This window comes from Dermacentor silvarum, chromosome 3, assembly GCF_013339745.2.
Source record: "Dermacentor silvarum isolate Dsil-2018 chromosome 3, BIME_Dsil_1.4, whole genome shotgun sequence".
Taxonomy (NCBI): domain Eukaryota; kingdom Metazoa; phylum Arthropoda; class Arachnida; order Ixodida; family Ixodidae; genus Dermacentor; species Dermacentor silvarum.
Genome location: NC_051156.1, coordinates 101982689 through 101996564, shown reverse-complemented (window position 1 = coordinate 101996564; position 13876 = coordinate 101982689). Strand labels below are relative to the sequence as shown.

At 48.2% G+C, this 13876-nt stretch overlaps 2 protein-coding genes across 7 annotated transcripts in view; one reads left to right on the top strand and one right to left on the bottom strand.

Moving 5' to 3' along the window:
- Nucleotides 1-10016, bottom strand: part of LOC119444624 (sulfotransferase 1C2) — a 284396-nt gene extending 274380 nt beyond the window's left edge. Inside the window, exon 1 of the mRNA XM_037708994.2 lies at nt 9539-10016. The gene's annotated coding sequence lies outside the window, so the exon portion shown is untranslated. The remainder of the gene's footprint in view (nt 1-9538) is intronic.
- The window catches only part of LOC119445633 (sulfotransferase 1B1), a 267082-nt gene that overhangs the window by 242006 nt on the left and 11200 nt on the right, over nt 1-13876 (top strand). The window contains exon 1 of one of the 6 annotated variants that reach the window (XM_037709898.2): nt 11519-11927. The exons of 4 other annotated variants lie outside the window; for them this stretch is intronic. In XM_037709898.2, the coding sequence (XP_037565826.1) occupies nt 11881-11927 (47 nt within the window). In that variant the 5' untranslated portion in view covers nt 11519-11880. Of the gene's footprint in view, nt 1-11518; nt 11928-12848; nt 13599-13876 lie in introns of those variants that run through there. One more of the 6 variants, XM_037709899.2, reaches the window with a different exon arrangement.

Genomic DNA, 13876 nt, shown 5'->3' with positions numbered 1-13876 from the left:
CGAATTTTTTTGCCAAATGCGACCCCCCAGGGTCGATATTCTATTTGCTTATTTAAAATCTTCGAAAGAACCTATTTCGAAAAAGAAATTCATGGTCGTATTTTTTTAAAGTGACCGTTAAGTGACGAAAACATCGTTTGTGTTGTAAAATACACAATGTTTATTCATGAATAAAAAGATAAGCGCACTGAAAAATAGTGTGCACGTCCGGAAACCGAAACAAGTGAGTAGCCTTCGTCAGAACAAGGTGCGATAGAGCTTTTGTGGTCTCCAAAAAGGAAACGCAGAAACGGCAGCATCGTTTGTGTAATACGCGCCTTCCCGGCAACAGGTGTTCTCGCGCCGCGGTGAGCGATAAACGATCGGGTAACAAGCGGTCTCCCTTTGAAAGATTTGAAACCAGATAGCCATCAGTTTAGCGTGTGCAACAAGCGGGAGCCGCCGCAGGAGCAAACCGAAACTTGCCGCCTAAAACCCCTATATATAAAAAGTAGCGCCATTTACTTCCCTCCTCCTCCGTTCCACTATCGCGCTCGGCGCGACCAGCGCGATCGAGGAGCGATATCGATAGTGGCGCCGCCTGCGTAGGGCCTGCCGTGGCAGACGACAGCTAACGCACTACCAGAGGGAATCCGAGGAAAACTTAGATCGCGCCCTGCGGAGGAGTTTTTGAGGCGCTATTTTGCTTCGTAAGTCAGTAACTGGTCTTAATAATGTCGTTTTGGAAGTATCAACGCGACGATGCGAGACGGCGCAAATATCAAGTGTGCAGCAATCGTTTGCGCACGCCGGATGGTAAACAAAAAAAAAGCCTTTTGCCCTCGCCTTGTCGGTTGCGGCAACTTAAGGCGCAGCAGCATGCCATCACAACGAAGTTCTTCTTCCTAACACGTTTGATCCGTTTGTACGTACAGCACTTTCGTCGCACAGGCCCGAGAATGGCAGCCGGAGCGCGCTGGAAAGAAAGAAAAATATACAAAAGCGCAACGCGTGCTTCCACGTGACGCGGATTGGCCAATGGGGGAGCGGAGGAGGCTGGGGCGACAGGAGGCGGCAAAGAGGAAACGCCGGGGTGAGCGTGGTGGCGGCAAGATCTAAGAATGGCGCTACTTTTTATATATAGGGGCTTTATTGCCGTCGCCGCACGCGCGCCGTCCCGGATGCGCGAGCGACAGCCGACGCGCGCTTGCCATTAAAAAAAACCAGAAAGAAAAACACAAAGAAAGACAAACATAAAAAAACGGGGAGACATTGGCGCAAGTAAAAAATTACACGTGTTCCGGTCAAGTGGCAACAAATGCCAAGTGAAAGAAATAATCGAAAGAGGCGCGCTTTTCAAATGTACAAATGTTAAATGTTTGTATGTACGTCATTGACTGTTTTGAAGGTGTTCGCGGAGGACGTTACATGTTTGTCATTGACCCTAAAACGGTTAAAAAATATAGGAGATACTTAAGTGTGGTGTTCGGGACATTTTCAATATGAACCAATTTGAAATGCTTAGAATTTTATGCTTATATGCCTATAAAAAAACCTGTTGAACAAAGGGGAAGAAAAGCCAGGTGTGTTCTAGTTTGCTGAACAATATTGTGTTTGTGTGAGGTAAATGTATATTACTGGAAAAATCATGCTGACTCTTGTTCTACATCTACATGCATCACAGACATGAGTGAGCATCTTGGTTTTCAGATGGCAGAAAAGACACCAGGCAGATGCTGCAGCTACAACTGTTCAAAGTACAGATATCTCAACTTCTGCCGAGTGCGCAAGCGGCACTTTTCCAAGCTCTTGTGCAGCCCAAGAGCATGCTGAAGCTGAAATGCTAAATGTAAGTTTGCAATGGAATACTAACTAGCCCGTACCGAAATCCTGCTGTGGGTATATTTTCAGTTAGTCGGGCATCGCTAACTCTGTTTCTGCTCATCCGTCCATCCTTGTTACCTTGACAACTATCGCCCTTTGTCAGGCACGCATCCTGACTTACTGTATTCGAAGCCGAAAGTGACAGCTACCCGATGAGGTTCTAGTGGCCTTTGGTGGATTCATTCAGTCCGCCGGGCATGGAAAAAAGAGTGTGTAGAATCCTGCGCTCCGAATGGTTAAGGAAGGCAAGGATCTATCGTCAATCCCTCATTGTTCAAGTGGATCAAGGTCCCGGGAACAGTCAATTCAAGGCTTGGAAACGACGTGAGGTAACTGCGCTTATCGACAACTCCGTTGAGCATATGTGGCAGCAAGAATTGTTTCGTCTCCGCAGCAAACGTGGGACCTCTACTCCTAAGGTAGCGAAGCAAGTTCACACAGAAGTAGGTGTGACCCTTCCGGACTTCGTCACATAGACCCTCGCTCTTGGGCCAAAGTTCGCCACAGTGGGAAGGAACTCTCCAGTGCAACTGCTGACTACGGTTCGTGATGTCTCTAGACGTGCTCCGGAATGTGAGAGACCGTTGCGTTTCTGATGGTGTAGATGTGCTCCGGTTGTACTCTCCTCGTCGAAATTCTATTCCCGTTGAAAGGGTCTTCGCCTATCTCACCGACAAGGGGCTCTGACTTCCAGCAGCTCACAAAGAAGGTGGGTTTTTGGTCACACCTAGAAGAAATTTCTGGAAAAAGCACAAGCTTCCATTGATTCTGTCTTTATTAGGAGGACTGGTGTTGACCTGAAAAGGGAAAAATCAAAGGCAAAACGCGTGTTAACAGACTTGAATCTTAGCAGTCTTGCACAATCTGTAGACAGGAAGGAAGGGTTGGCGCTTCGGTTGTTTTTCTCGGCAAAAACCCACAAGCCTGAGACGCCTTTTCCTGTTGTTATTTCGGAAAAAGGCACGTGGCAAAAGTCCCTTTCCAGCTGGCTCCAGTGTCACCTTAAGAAGCTAGAAGTTAATGATCCGTTTCTAGTTAAAGGATCTTCCGATATTATACACCACCTTTCTCAACATTCTGGCGTTCTATTTAAGGCCGTGTCCAAAGGAATAAAAGACTTATATTATTCTATCCCGCATCAGGCACTCTTGGTTGCTATTGAAGCAGCTATTTTTAGTTTTGGCGCTGTCGCGTTCCAAAATGAATGTGGTGTTTCCGTGTCGAATTTTACAAAATTGCTTCAGCTTTACCTTTCCTCGACGTTCGCAGAATGGAATGGGATGTTCTTGCTTCAGAAAAGCAGGATATGCATAGGCTCCTGCATCGCCCCTTTGTTGAGCGATTTGTTTTTTGCTCGCCTAGACGGCAACGTCGAGTCGAGGTTGGGCGATACAAAAATCGGGAAAGCGTTTCGTTTCGTGGATGACTATTTGATTCTGTTAAACTGGGATGACTGCAGTGTCGCAGCCTCCGTTCATCAGGCATTGGTCCTGTTTGAAGAATGCCTAGCGCCGCTCTCACTCACTCATGAAATTCCGGAGAATGGATACCTTAGGTTTCTAGATTTGAAACTATCCTTTACTCAGCATCATGCATGTTGGATGTATGAGCCGCGTGCCAATAAGCCTCAGTTATCGCATGCGTCAGCCCATTCAAAACTTATCAAGAGAGGTATCGTTCACACTTGCTTACACAATGCACTTGCACATAATGCACTTATGCACATTGTGAGAACAGAAGACTCGGAACAAGGAAACATTTGTTCCTCGGGCAACTACGCTGATGTTGTGGCCATGATGTCGAGCTTTTCTTGTTTTGCGGACGCGAAGCACACTGTCCACTACATGGCTCCCCCCCCCCCCCCTAGCGATGAAGGCATTGCCGTCGAGCGGTTTATCTGCTTTAGATGGCGTTGCCAGCGTCCATGTGAGCTGGCTTCAAACGGTCTATACATATCGTCTCTTCGCGTCCGTTAACAAGGAAAGTCAAGTATACTTAGGATCGCGCTTGAGAACTTTAAAAGGACCGCCGTAAGGTGCTTGTAGTGGAGTGCAAGTGGCATCGTGCCGGATGAAGACATGGCTGGTATGAAGTAATGATGTGCTCATATAAACGGTCTTGCAATCCCCACGAAGCGGCGGTGGCACGACAGTAGCCATAGTAGTTCGCACGTGGTCGGCGTAAGAGTGTAGCTCAGCTGATGTCGGTTCCCAGGCAAAGAACTAACCGGGTACGCGAAGTGTCGTGCCGAAAACCAGCTCTGCGTATGAACACTGTGTGTCTTCTTTCACCGCGGCGCGAAGACCTAGTAGAACCAGAGGCAGGCGCTCTGTCAAGGGAATTGTTCAGTCCTGCGCACGCAGTGATGCCTTCAGTTGACGGTAGAAGCGTTCCACCATGCCGTTGGAAGTGGGGTGGTAAGCCGTAGTTCATATGTGTGTTACGCCTAGAAGGCGAGAGAGAGCCCGAAAGAGGGACGATACGAATTTTCTCCCGCTGTCTGTCGTTATGGTGTGTGGCACGCCATAACGAGCAATCCAGGTGCGGACAAGAGCCTGTGCAACAGATTCTGCAGCGATGTTGCTTAGCGGCGTTGCTTCCGGCCAGCGGGTAAATCTGTCGATACAAGTGAGTATGTAACGTTGGTTCGCGGACGGTGGTAGCGGACCCACAATGTCGACGTGAACATGGCCAAAACGAATGTCTGTTGGAGGAAAATGACCCGGCGTGCTCATGGTGTGTCTGTTGACCTTGGCACGCTGGCATTGGATACACGACCGCGCCCAGCAACGGACATCAGCATTCATACGGAGCCAAAGGTAGCGGGAGGTGACAATAAGACGTTGGGTAGCTCGCACTCCGGGGTGCGATAAGGAGTGTAGAGCGTCGAAGACCTGTCGTCGGAATTCTTGTGGGACATACCGTCGTGGCCGACCTGTAGACACGTCACAAATGACGGTATAGTCGCAGCCAGGTAGCAAGACCTCTTCGAAGCGCAGGGAGGCATTCGCAATTCGGAGTGTTGGAAGTTCGGGGTCTGTGCGCTGAGCAGTAGCTAGGCGCATGAAGTCGATGCCGGAACGAGCGACTTGAGTTGCGTTGATGTGAATCCGTGACAGGGCGTCAGCAACGGGATTGTTGGTACCACTGATATGTCGAATGTCGGTAGTGAACTCGGCAATATAAGCAAGCTGGCGAATCTCACGTGGCATGTGTGAGGAACTGTTGGAAGTAATAGCATAAATCAGTGGCTTGTGGTCGGTGAGAATAAGAAACCGGCGACCTTCGAGATTATGACGGAAGTGGCGGACTGCGAGGTAGATTGCCAGGAGTTCGTGGCCGAACGTGCTGTAGCGAGTTTCTTGCACTGTCAGCTTCCTCGAGAAGAAATGTATGGGCTGCCAAGCATTGTCAACCAGCTGTTGAAGAACAGCGCCAACAGCTATGTCGGACGCGTGCACCATAACGGAAATAGGCGCATCTGGCTTCGGGTGCGCTAGAAGAGTCGCAGAAGCAAGAGCATTTTTGGCAGTGGCAAAAGCACTTTCGGCAGCATTCTTCCATAGTAGAGGCATGTTTGCTTGGGGTTTTTTCGAGAGCAGACTGTGCAACGGCTGCAAGATGGATGCACAACGAGGAATGAAACGGCGGTAGTAATTGATGAGGCCCAGAAATTGCCGCAATTTCTTTGTGGTCGACGGTTGCGGGTAATCTTTATTGACTCGAACGCGGAGTGAGACGGGCTGGATGTCACGTTGATCAACTCGATGCCCGAGTAAATCGAGGGAATCGACGCCTAATTCTCTCATCGAGACGTTGATAACAAGGCCGTATTGACGGAGACGTTCGAAGACCTTACGCGGGTGCCGACGCATGTTTCACATCTCCACGACAAGGACGTGTCGTGGAGATGTCTTCTTCGGTCGTCAAAGGTAGGCGGAAGCACACAAATTTCTGCGCCAGTGTTTACAAAGGAAGCGAAGCCTTCGTTACGTGGTCGGTGACATAGAAAAGACGGCTTGACGTAGGGCCGGAAGCACTTGCCGTCATCAGTAACTGGCCCCACCGTTTCCCGAAAAGTTACACGGTGGACGGTACTGACGTGCACGAGTGCCGTATCGGGCGTGGTACCAAGAAATAGCGGCAGTGGAATAGCGGGAGTTGCTTTGGTTGACCGTGCGAGGACGTGACTGGTCTCTACCCACAGAGAAACGCAAGGTAGCTAGCTCAGTAGTTAGTTGATGCACTTGCGAAGCAAGCTGTGCGTTTGAGGCGCTGAGTGTGTCAAAGCGCTGCTCTAACTGTAACGGACTCGAGACTGGCGCCTGACAACGGTCGATGGCAGATACGAAAGGATGGGAAGTATCCATGATCTGGTCTGCCGTTGTTGCTAAGTCTTCAATGGACGTTGCCACAGGTGAGGCACATAAAATCATCCGTACCGGATTCAGTAGACGCTGAAGGAAGAGCTCGCGGACGATTTTTGAGTCCGTTGAAGATGAATTGCCTCCGAGTGGCAGGGTCATGCGACGAAGCAGCTCGGTCGGCTTTCGGTCGCCAAGTTCCTCCGATGATAGAAGCTGTTGAATGCGTCGCGACTAGGAGTCGGTCGTGCGTCGTAGTAACTCCCGTTTCAGGATATCGTAGGGGTTGTCGGATGGGGGAGTAAGCAAAACGTCGCGGATCAAAGCTGTGGTGGTCGGGCTGAGCGCACTCACGACATAGTTGTACTTGGCCGTCTGCGATGCGATGCGGTGATGGCGGAACTGCGCTTCAATGTGGAGAAACCAGAGCTCACTATCTGCGGGCCAGAACTCGGGAAGCGTGAGTGTGGCGATGGAAGGTGGGGCATTGTCTTGGGAGTTCGATTCCATGGCGTCGAAGAGAAGTGGAGGGACGAATAGTTGCGATGCGGGAAGCGTCCGAGGTTACGAATTTGGGAGAATTGAAGAATCGGAACAAGCAAACATTTATTCGTCGGGCAACAAGGCTGATGTTGCGGCCATGATGTCGACCTTCTTTTTCTTTTGTGGACGCGAAGCACACTGTCCACTACACAATTATTTAATAGAACACAGTTTCGGTTCGCAGATTGCTCGGCTGAAGGCGGCTGGGTATCCTGGCAGCCTTCTTGTCTCAGTCTCAAAAAAGCTGCGCCGTAGGTCAAGCAATGACCCTCAGAGCATCGAGCCTCAGGTACACGATGGAAGAAATAAAACGGCTGTTCTCCCGTACATTCATGGGATCTCTCACAAACTTAACAAAATGGGACAAAGGTGTAGTTTTCTCTGCGCCTAAAAAACTTGCACAGCTTTGCGTCAGAACTAATCCTGCTGCAAGGAAACGTACTCCTTATAGTATCAATCATATTAAAAAAGTATACGAATTGTTCGAAAGGTGTAGTCTACAAGATACCCCTGAAATGCGGTCTCTCTTATGTAGGGCAGACAGGTAGGTGTCTAAATGTTGACTGCAAGAACATAGAAATAAAGGGCGAAAAGGACGTGAAGGGTTTCTTGGAGTACATCGCGCACAATGCGGCTGTATTCCGTTCTTTGAAGAGGTACCTAGGCAAGAGTACCTAGGTAAGAGGTATCTTACCTAGGCATCATATTGAAAGCACTAGACTTATCATTCATCAATCGCTCAGGGTGACTCGGTCAGTAAGCCGTCGATTACGTTGAAGGATAAGGAACTTGCTTACTTGGGTTCGCACATGCGCTCTCGTTCTTCCTAAGAGGGCGGTTGAGCTTAGATTGAAATTTGAGTGCTTGCTCATGTTGACTTTCATGTTTTTTTTTTGGGGGGGGGGCGCTCTTGTCGAGGTGTCTTGGCTATATATGTGGGTTATTTGAAATAAAACTTCAGTGGGAAGTCAGCGCTTGTCTTTCGTCATTCTTGCTGTCCCTTTGTTTATGTAAGCACTGTAAGTCAAGTTTGCTTGTTTTGAGCTTGTACTTTATTAATGCGTATGCTGTTCTGTATGATGTATGCGTGATTCCAAAGAATGTATGCACTGTTCACTTCACTTTTCTGGGTGCTTGTAGCCTCTGTCTCACGGGGGTAGGAGCCATGGGATTTTTGCTAGCTTACTGGGGTATGAGCCATTGATGAGTCACTGCTTGTAGCCTCTGCTTTATGGGGGTATGAGCCATTGCTCTGCCCTGCAATGCCGCCGGAATCGGCCGACCATTGTTTTCTGTCGACGTTCCGCCATGAATAAATCCCGGGATCCTAGCCATAGCAGCTTCGCTGTAAAAAATACCGACCGATAACACCGAACTCTAAATACTTCTATATTTCAGACAAGTTAATAAGTCAGCCACCCTACGCTATCTTTTGCAGCTTATTTTTTTTGTTTATTTAGTGCACAATGCGTAACACACTTTATCAGTAGCTCTGAATATTCGCCCATCCACGCATAAACACTTTCGCAGGTGAACCAAAGAGAGAGATCAATCCCCCGCGGTCGAACATAGCAGCGATAGAGAAAGCAACTTATGGTTTCTCTGCATGAAAAAAGTAAAAATGCATGTAGCCGTATTCCTTTCATGTCATGCACCATTATCTACTTGAGTAATCTAATTTTATAAGCTTAGTGCTCGCTCGAGTCTACGTCGACATAGCTGTAAATTTTTGTTTTGCCATTGCAGCCTGCTATGGAAGTAGAGTTCTTGCTTGCGACGCGACTGAATTCATGCAGATTGCCGCCGACCTACGCTACTCGCCATCTCGCATGACGTCCTTTGTTTCCAACACAATATCCTTCCACAAGTCCATAACGTCCGAACCGCTGGATTTCTCAGTAATCCTAGCCTCCATACTGCGCAACTGACTTTTCGTGAAATGCAGCCTCCACTCGCCTACAACTCCGCTTCGAACGAATGAGTCACCCGTGGTATCCGACGTTAGCGTAAACTTCACGACCCTTCAAGATGCCCTCCATTGCGGGATTCTCCTTTCCCGCTAAGTCCAAAAAAGCACGTTTCTCATGCGCTCCACCGTCGCCCTCTCTAGCAACGTTCGGAGCAGATGTTCGTCCGTTTCCAGAGCTCTGCCGTATCGTTCGCCAAGGATATAGGCAAGCTTAAGCACCACCGAGCGTATGCCCCTCTTGAGCTCCTCGTAAGAGACGAACAACACGTTAGGTTCTTCTTTCAGGCCGTAACCAGCCAAGAGGTGATCGAAGTAGTCGCCGTAGCCGAAGTCACCTCTCAGGAACGAGGTGAGAAACTCGTTGAAAGTCCCATCTTGGAAACGGAACGGACTGAGATTTGACACGTGGTGGTAGAAGGAGACTCAACAATCCCAGGGGTTGCGTGCCACGTACACGTACTTGGCGTTCACGTTGAGACGATTCTTCGTCGGTGGGTCCAAATGCGTCATGAGCGCTCTGTACGGAAGTTCCCGTTCGCCATTGGACGGTTTCCAGTCCTCGACGCAGGCGTACTCGAGAGATCGGCCGCTGCTTACAAACTCTTGATAGCTCCTGATGGGCCGCCCTTCATTGAGAACAACGAGCGTCAGGTACTGCATCCAATGCGTCCCGCATTTCGGATAGGATATCTGCAGCATGACCCCCTTCGCTGGCGTGAAGTGCATTGCTTTCCTTAAAATCTCCGGCTGGACGATAACGGAGCGGCGGACACCATCGACCACTTGGTAATAGGGCGACCTCAAATTTATAGTTGTTTGTGTCGTGAATAAATGGCAGACTCCGACGCACCGCAAATTTCCAACACTAGCCTAGTCCATGCACAGCAGCCTACGTGCTTATCGACTGACGGAAGTTAACGAAGCAATAGCGAATAATGATTGCAAAAGTAGGGCGTGCGAGAAAAAAAAGAAACCCCTTGATGAACCTTCTTAGCAGAGGTCAAATATCCGTGTCACTTTTCCACGATGTCAGCGTCTTACTGCACTGCTCGAGCAAGAGCGATTGTGGTCGGTGCTGTTATCGCCGTTATCGAACACGTTGTGGCTACCGCTAAAAGGTAGACGTCTGGCCTTCTTTGCACTGCTGTCGACATTCTTGCCTAGGTCATATGCACAGGTGAATGATAACCTAGGCGCCAAGCTTTCAGTGCGATCGGCCTGCTGCTACTGCCGCTATCCTTTTGTCTACTTAACGGCGAACCATCTCCTAAAAGCAACAGAAGTATTTTTTTCTTTGCTGTTTTAGTCTCGTAGTTACGCTTTGTGTCCGGTGCTTTCTTTCAAATTTTTTTACAGCACTAAGAAGCAGCTACAAGCCGTAAATCCAACTATTTTTGTATGATAACATAACATATCACATTTGAACACTTGCCCTGGCGATCGAAGTAAACTAACAAAATGATTCTAGCGATTACATGGGTTCGAACGAATAACGCCTCGACAACGACAAGTACGTCCTACTAATACTTAACAAACATACTGCATTGGCATTTGAAGAAAATACATTACGCTAAATATATTTTATGGGGAACCTTTAACGTTCCTACCTTCATCATCACCAACTCGCCCAACATTCCACGTACCTGTTCCTACCTTAACCTTTTACTGACGAGGCATATATGAACCGCCCCCCCCCCTAAAAAAATGTTTATTTTCTATCTAAATCTGCAAAACACGTCAAGAATAAGCATCAATAAAAAAAGAACAAATTTCTTCCAGAAATTTTCTTCAGCAATAGGGGAAAACCCCAGGCAGGATCCTGGAAGTAGACTTCACCCCAAGCCACCTAAGGCTTCGTTTTTAATTTGTATAGAGAGGACTCATCATATGTGAGCCGTAGGTATACATTTCATTTGTTTACATCACATGTGTGACACCACCGCAGTTGGGTATCCTGCATCGGCCCGTCTCATCTGACCTTGCTTCCAAAAGATAGCTGGACGCGTCCGTATTCCTCCTCATTGTTGGCCCAAGACATTTAGCCGCAAACTTAGTACTCAATACTGAAACTCGGCAAGAAAAAAATGTATTCTGGTGCGTTGCCTGTAGGCAACACTCATCAGTAAATGGTTAATTAGGAGCTTTTAGATAATTACTGAACCCTCGCTTCTGTTTCTTGGTTTCATGCGTTATTAGAGGATTGCAGTTGCTTTCTCTGGCTAATTAAACATGGCACCTTGTTTTTATTGCGCTGGTTGCGTTTCGGGTACGTGAGGAGCAAACGATATATTGAATATAAAATGCGTGATATAACTTTATCGGGGTAAAATAGCTTCCTGACCTAAACAACGATATATTGTAAAGTGACGAATGCCTGTTTCTATTCCCATCTTGATATAAAGGTGCATCTGCTGCTCCGTTTATCCATGCATATGGGCCACTGAAGATGATGTTTGTTTCTCGCATTTTCCTTTTGACTATGCGGATACCTATGTTCTCGAACGAAAATGCGCCAACGTAAACCACACTTCGTTGTTTAGTCGTTTCTTTTTTTCTTTTTTCATGCGGGCGTCAACCATGGCTTATTGCCCAGGAGCAGCTTGCATGTTAACATTTCGAGCACGGTCACCGTTCATCTTGGCGTTTGCAATTTGATGGCATGAGCTGTCAGCTGTTTCAGGGTTGTGCAGTCGACACTAAAAAAATTCACCGCCCAATGATGAGCGGCAACGCAACCAGCTGGGGAAGCAGACCACGACGACTATTCTTTGCAGCCCGATGCTCTAACCATATGTCCATGATTGCAGGTAAAATTATTCCGTGCCACGGTCGACTAGCTCTATGAGATGTTTGGCGCGTGCGTCCCGTGCCTGTCTCTCACATTCTCAATAGAACTTTTGGAACGACGCCAGGAACGTCTGGCTCTATCATCTCTCTCACGTGCTAGGAGCGTAGCTTTCTTGTACCGGCACGTGTTGATAATGCGCCAGATAATTGTACGGAGCTGAAAAAAATGAGGAGCGTTGTTTGATAACAAAAAAAAGTGTTGTCTTCACATATTCTTTCTTGTGTTATCATTTTATTTAGATCTGAGTTATCTGAACTCTGAGATTAGGAGCTTCTAGTAAAGTATGGCTTTCAATGCCCCAGGCTCCAAGCGCCACAACCTGTTCAGGGCGGCCGCGTCGGTGAGTGTTGATTCTACTGCAGGAATTGTAAAGCCATGAAGTGCTCACTATTTTCAAGCAAGCTTTTTCTGCTAAAGCTTTTATGCGTTCTAGCCTACACAACAAATTCAGACTGCAATAAAAAAGGGGTAGACTGGGAAGTGCATGACGGCAGTAGATCCTTGCCTCGTGTCTAACTTCATTTCTCAGTGTTCTTGCACGCGAGTAGCAGCACCTCCACTCTGACTAAACACGATGTAATTATTCATCATAAGGTATGGGTGAAGCATCGCACTGACAAGGACAAAGTGGAGAGACACAAGAATACACGACAGTTGCTGCCAGTGTCGCAGCTGAAAATTAAATTATGAGATTTTACGTGCCAAAACCACGATCTGATTATGAGGCACGCCGTAGTGGGGGCCTCCGGAAATTTGGACCACCTGGGGTTCTTTAACGTGCGCCTAAATTTAGGTACAAGGGTGTTTTCGCACTTCGTCCCCATCGAAATGCAGCCGCCGTGGCCGCGATTCGATCCCACGACCTCGTGCTCAGCAGCCCAACACCATAGACACTGAGCAACCACGGCGGGTTGTGTCGCAGCTAGTGTCGTGTATTCTTGTGTATCTCCACTTCGTCCTTGTCAGTGCGCTGCTTCACCAATACGGTATGATGATTATTCACCAACTCGCCCAACCTTCCACATTACTGAACGATGTAATTAATTTTCCGGATAGGGAGAACGACCAATATGTAAAAAATTAAGGTAGAACTCATCTCACTAAGACTTTCGACAGTAATGCAATTAGCATTCGAGCAGTGCGGTGACACACCGTATTCCTGAAATCATGTTTATTTAACACGTGTAAGGGTTATTCTGAGACTGGTTGCTTCGGCTATATGTGGCAAACTCCCAAATCGTCCCACTCAGTTGTCAAGGTCGCCCGTAAGCATGGTGGCATGACGACGACTGTATGAAGTCAACGCAGTGACAACGATCGAATGACGAAGCAGGAATTACGTCAACGGACCGACAACGGCACTTTAACGGCGAAGGCATCGCGACAACGAAATGTCGATTCTTGAATGAGGACGAGGTTTAACGACGATAGTGTGATGGCGAGAACCTGAGGGCAGTAAGATAATCACGAGTGTATGACGACGGCGACTTGACGATGGCATTGTGACAACTGGATGACGATGCTGAAATGACGTCAATGTCACGACAACAGCGGCATGATGACGAGGATATGGCAACGAATGCATAATAGCGACTGTTTGACGACGACGGATTGATGACGCTGGTATGAGAACGGTGGCATTATCACGATTTTAGGGCGACACGATGAATCGGATAGAATGACAAACAAGGAATAACGATGATAGAGATCGACGAAAGCGGGACGACAATGACGGCATAGCGGCAAGGGGATTACGTTACTGAAGTGATGAAGATGGTAGAATGACTGCATGACGTCGACGGCATGCCAACAGTGATATGACAATGACCAACTTTCATAGACGTACTTCTGTTTCACAACTCCCTAAGCGCGCCCACTGGCCGGCGTGGCCACAGCGGCTATCACTGGAACTAGCGGCGCTGCAGTCGCATCTTTCATATCGCGCCGCCCATCGTCTGCTCCTGCTACGATGCGTCGTTTGCCCCAGCTGGCCTGTACCGCTTGTCTGACGGTAAGTGCAGTTTAGCTACATACTCTGAGTTTTGTCACAAACCTGCGACGCTTAAGCAAGGCAGATTTCACTGTGTCTGCGTATTTGTGTTAGTGTATCTTGCGCTCGCGCATGCACGGTGCTTCATCTGCCATATGATTGCTGGGAAACGTCGTCGCCCACTCCCCCTACCCTGCACCGCTTGCTCGTCCGAGGAGGCAATTTAGCTGCACGCTCAAAATAGTATCAAAGTCGATCCAACCGGTCGCGAAGCTTCGGACGAAAAGCGGTTCAGAACG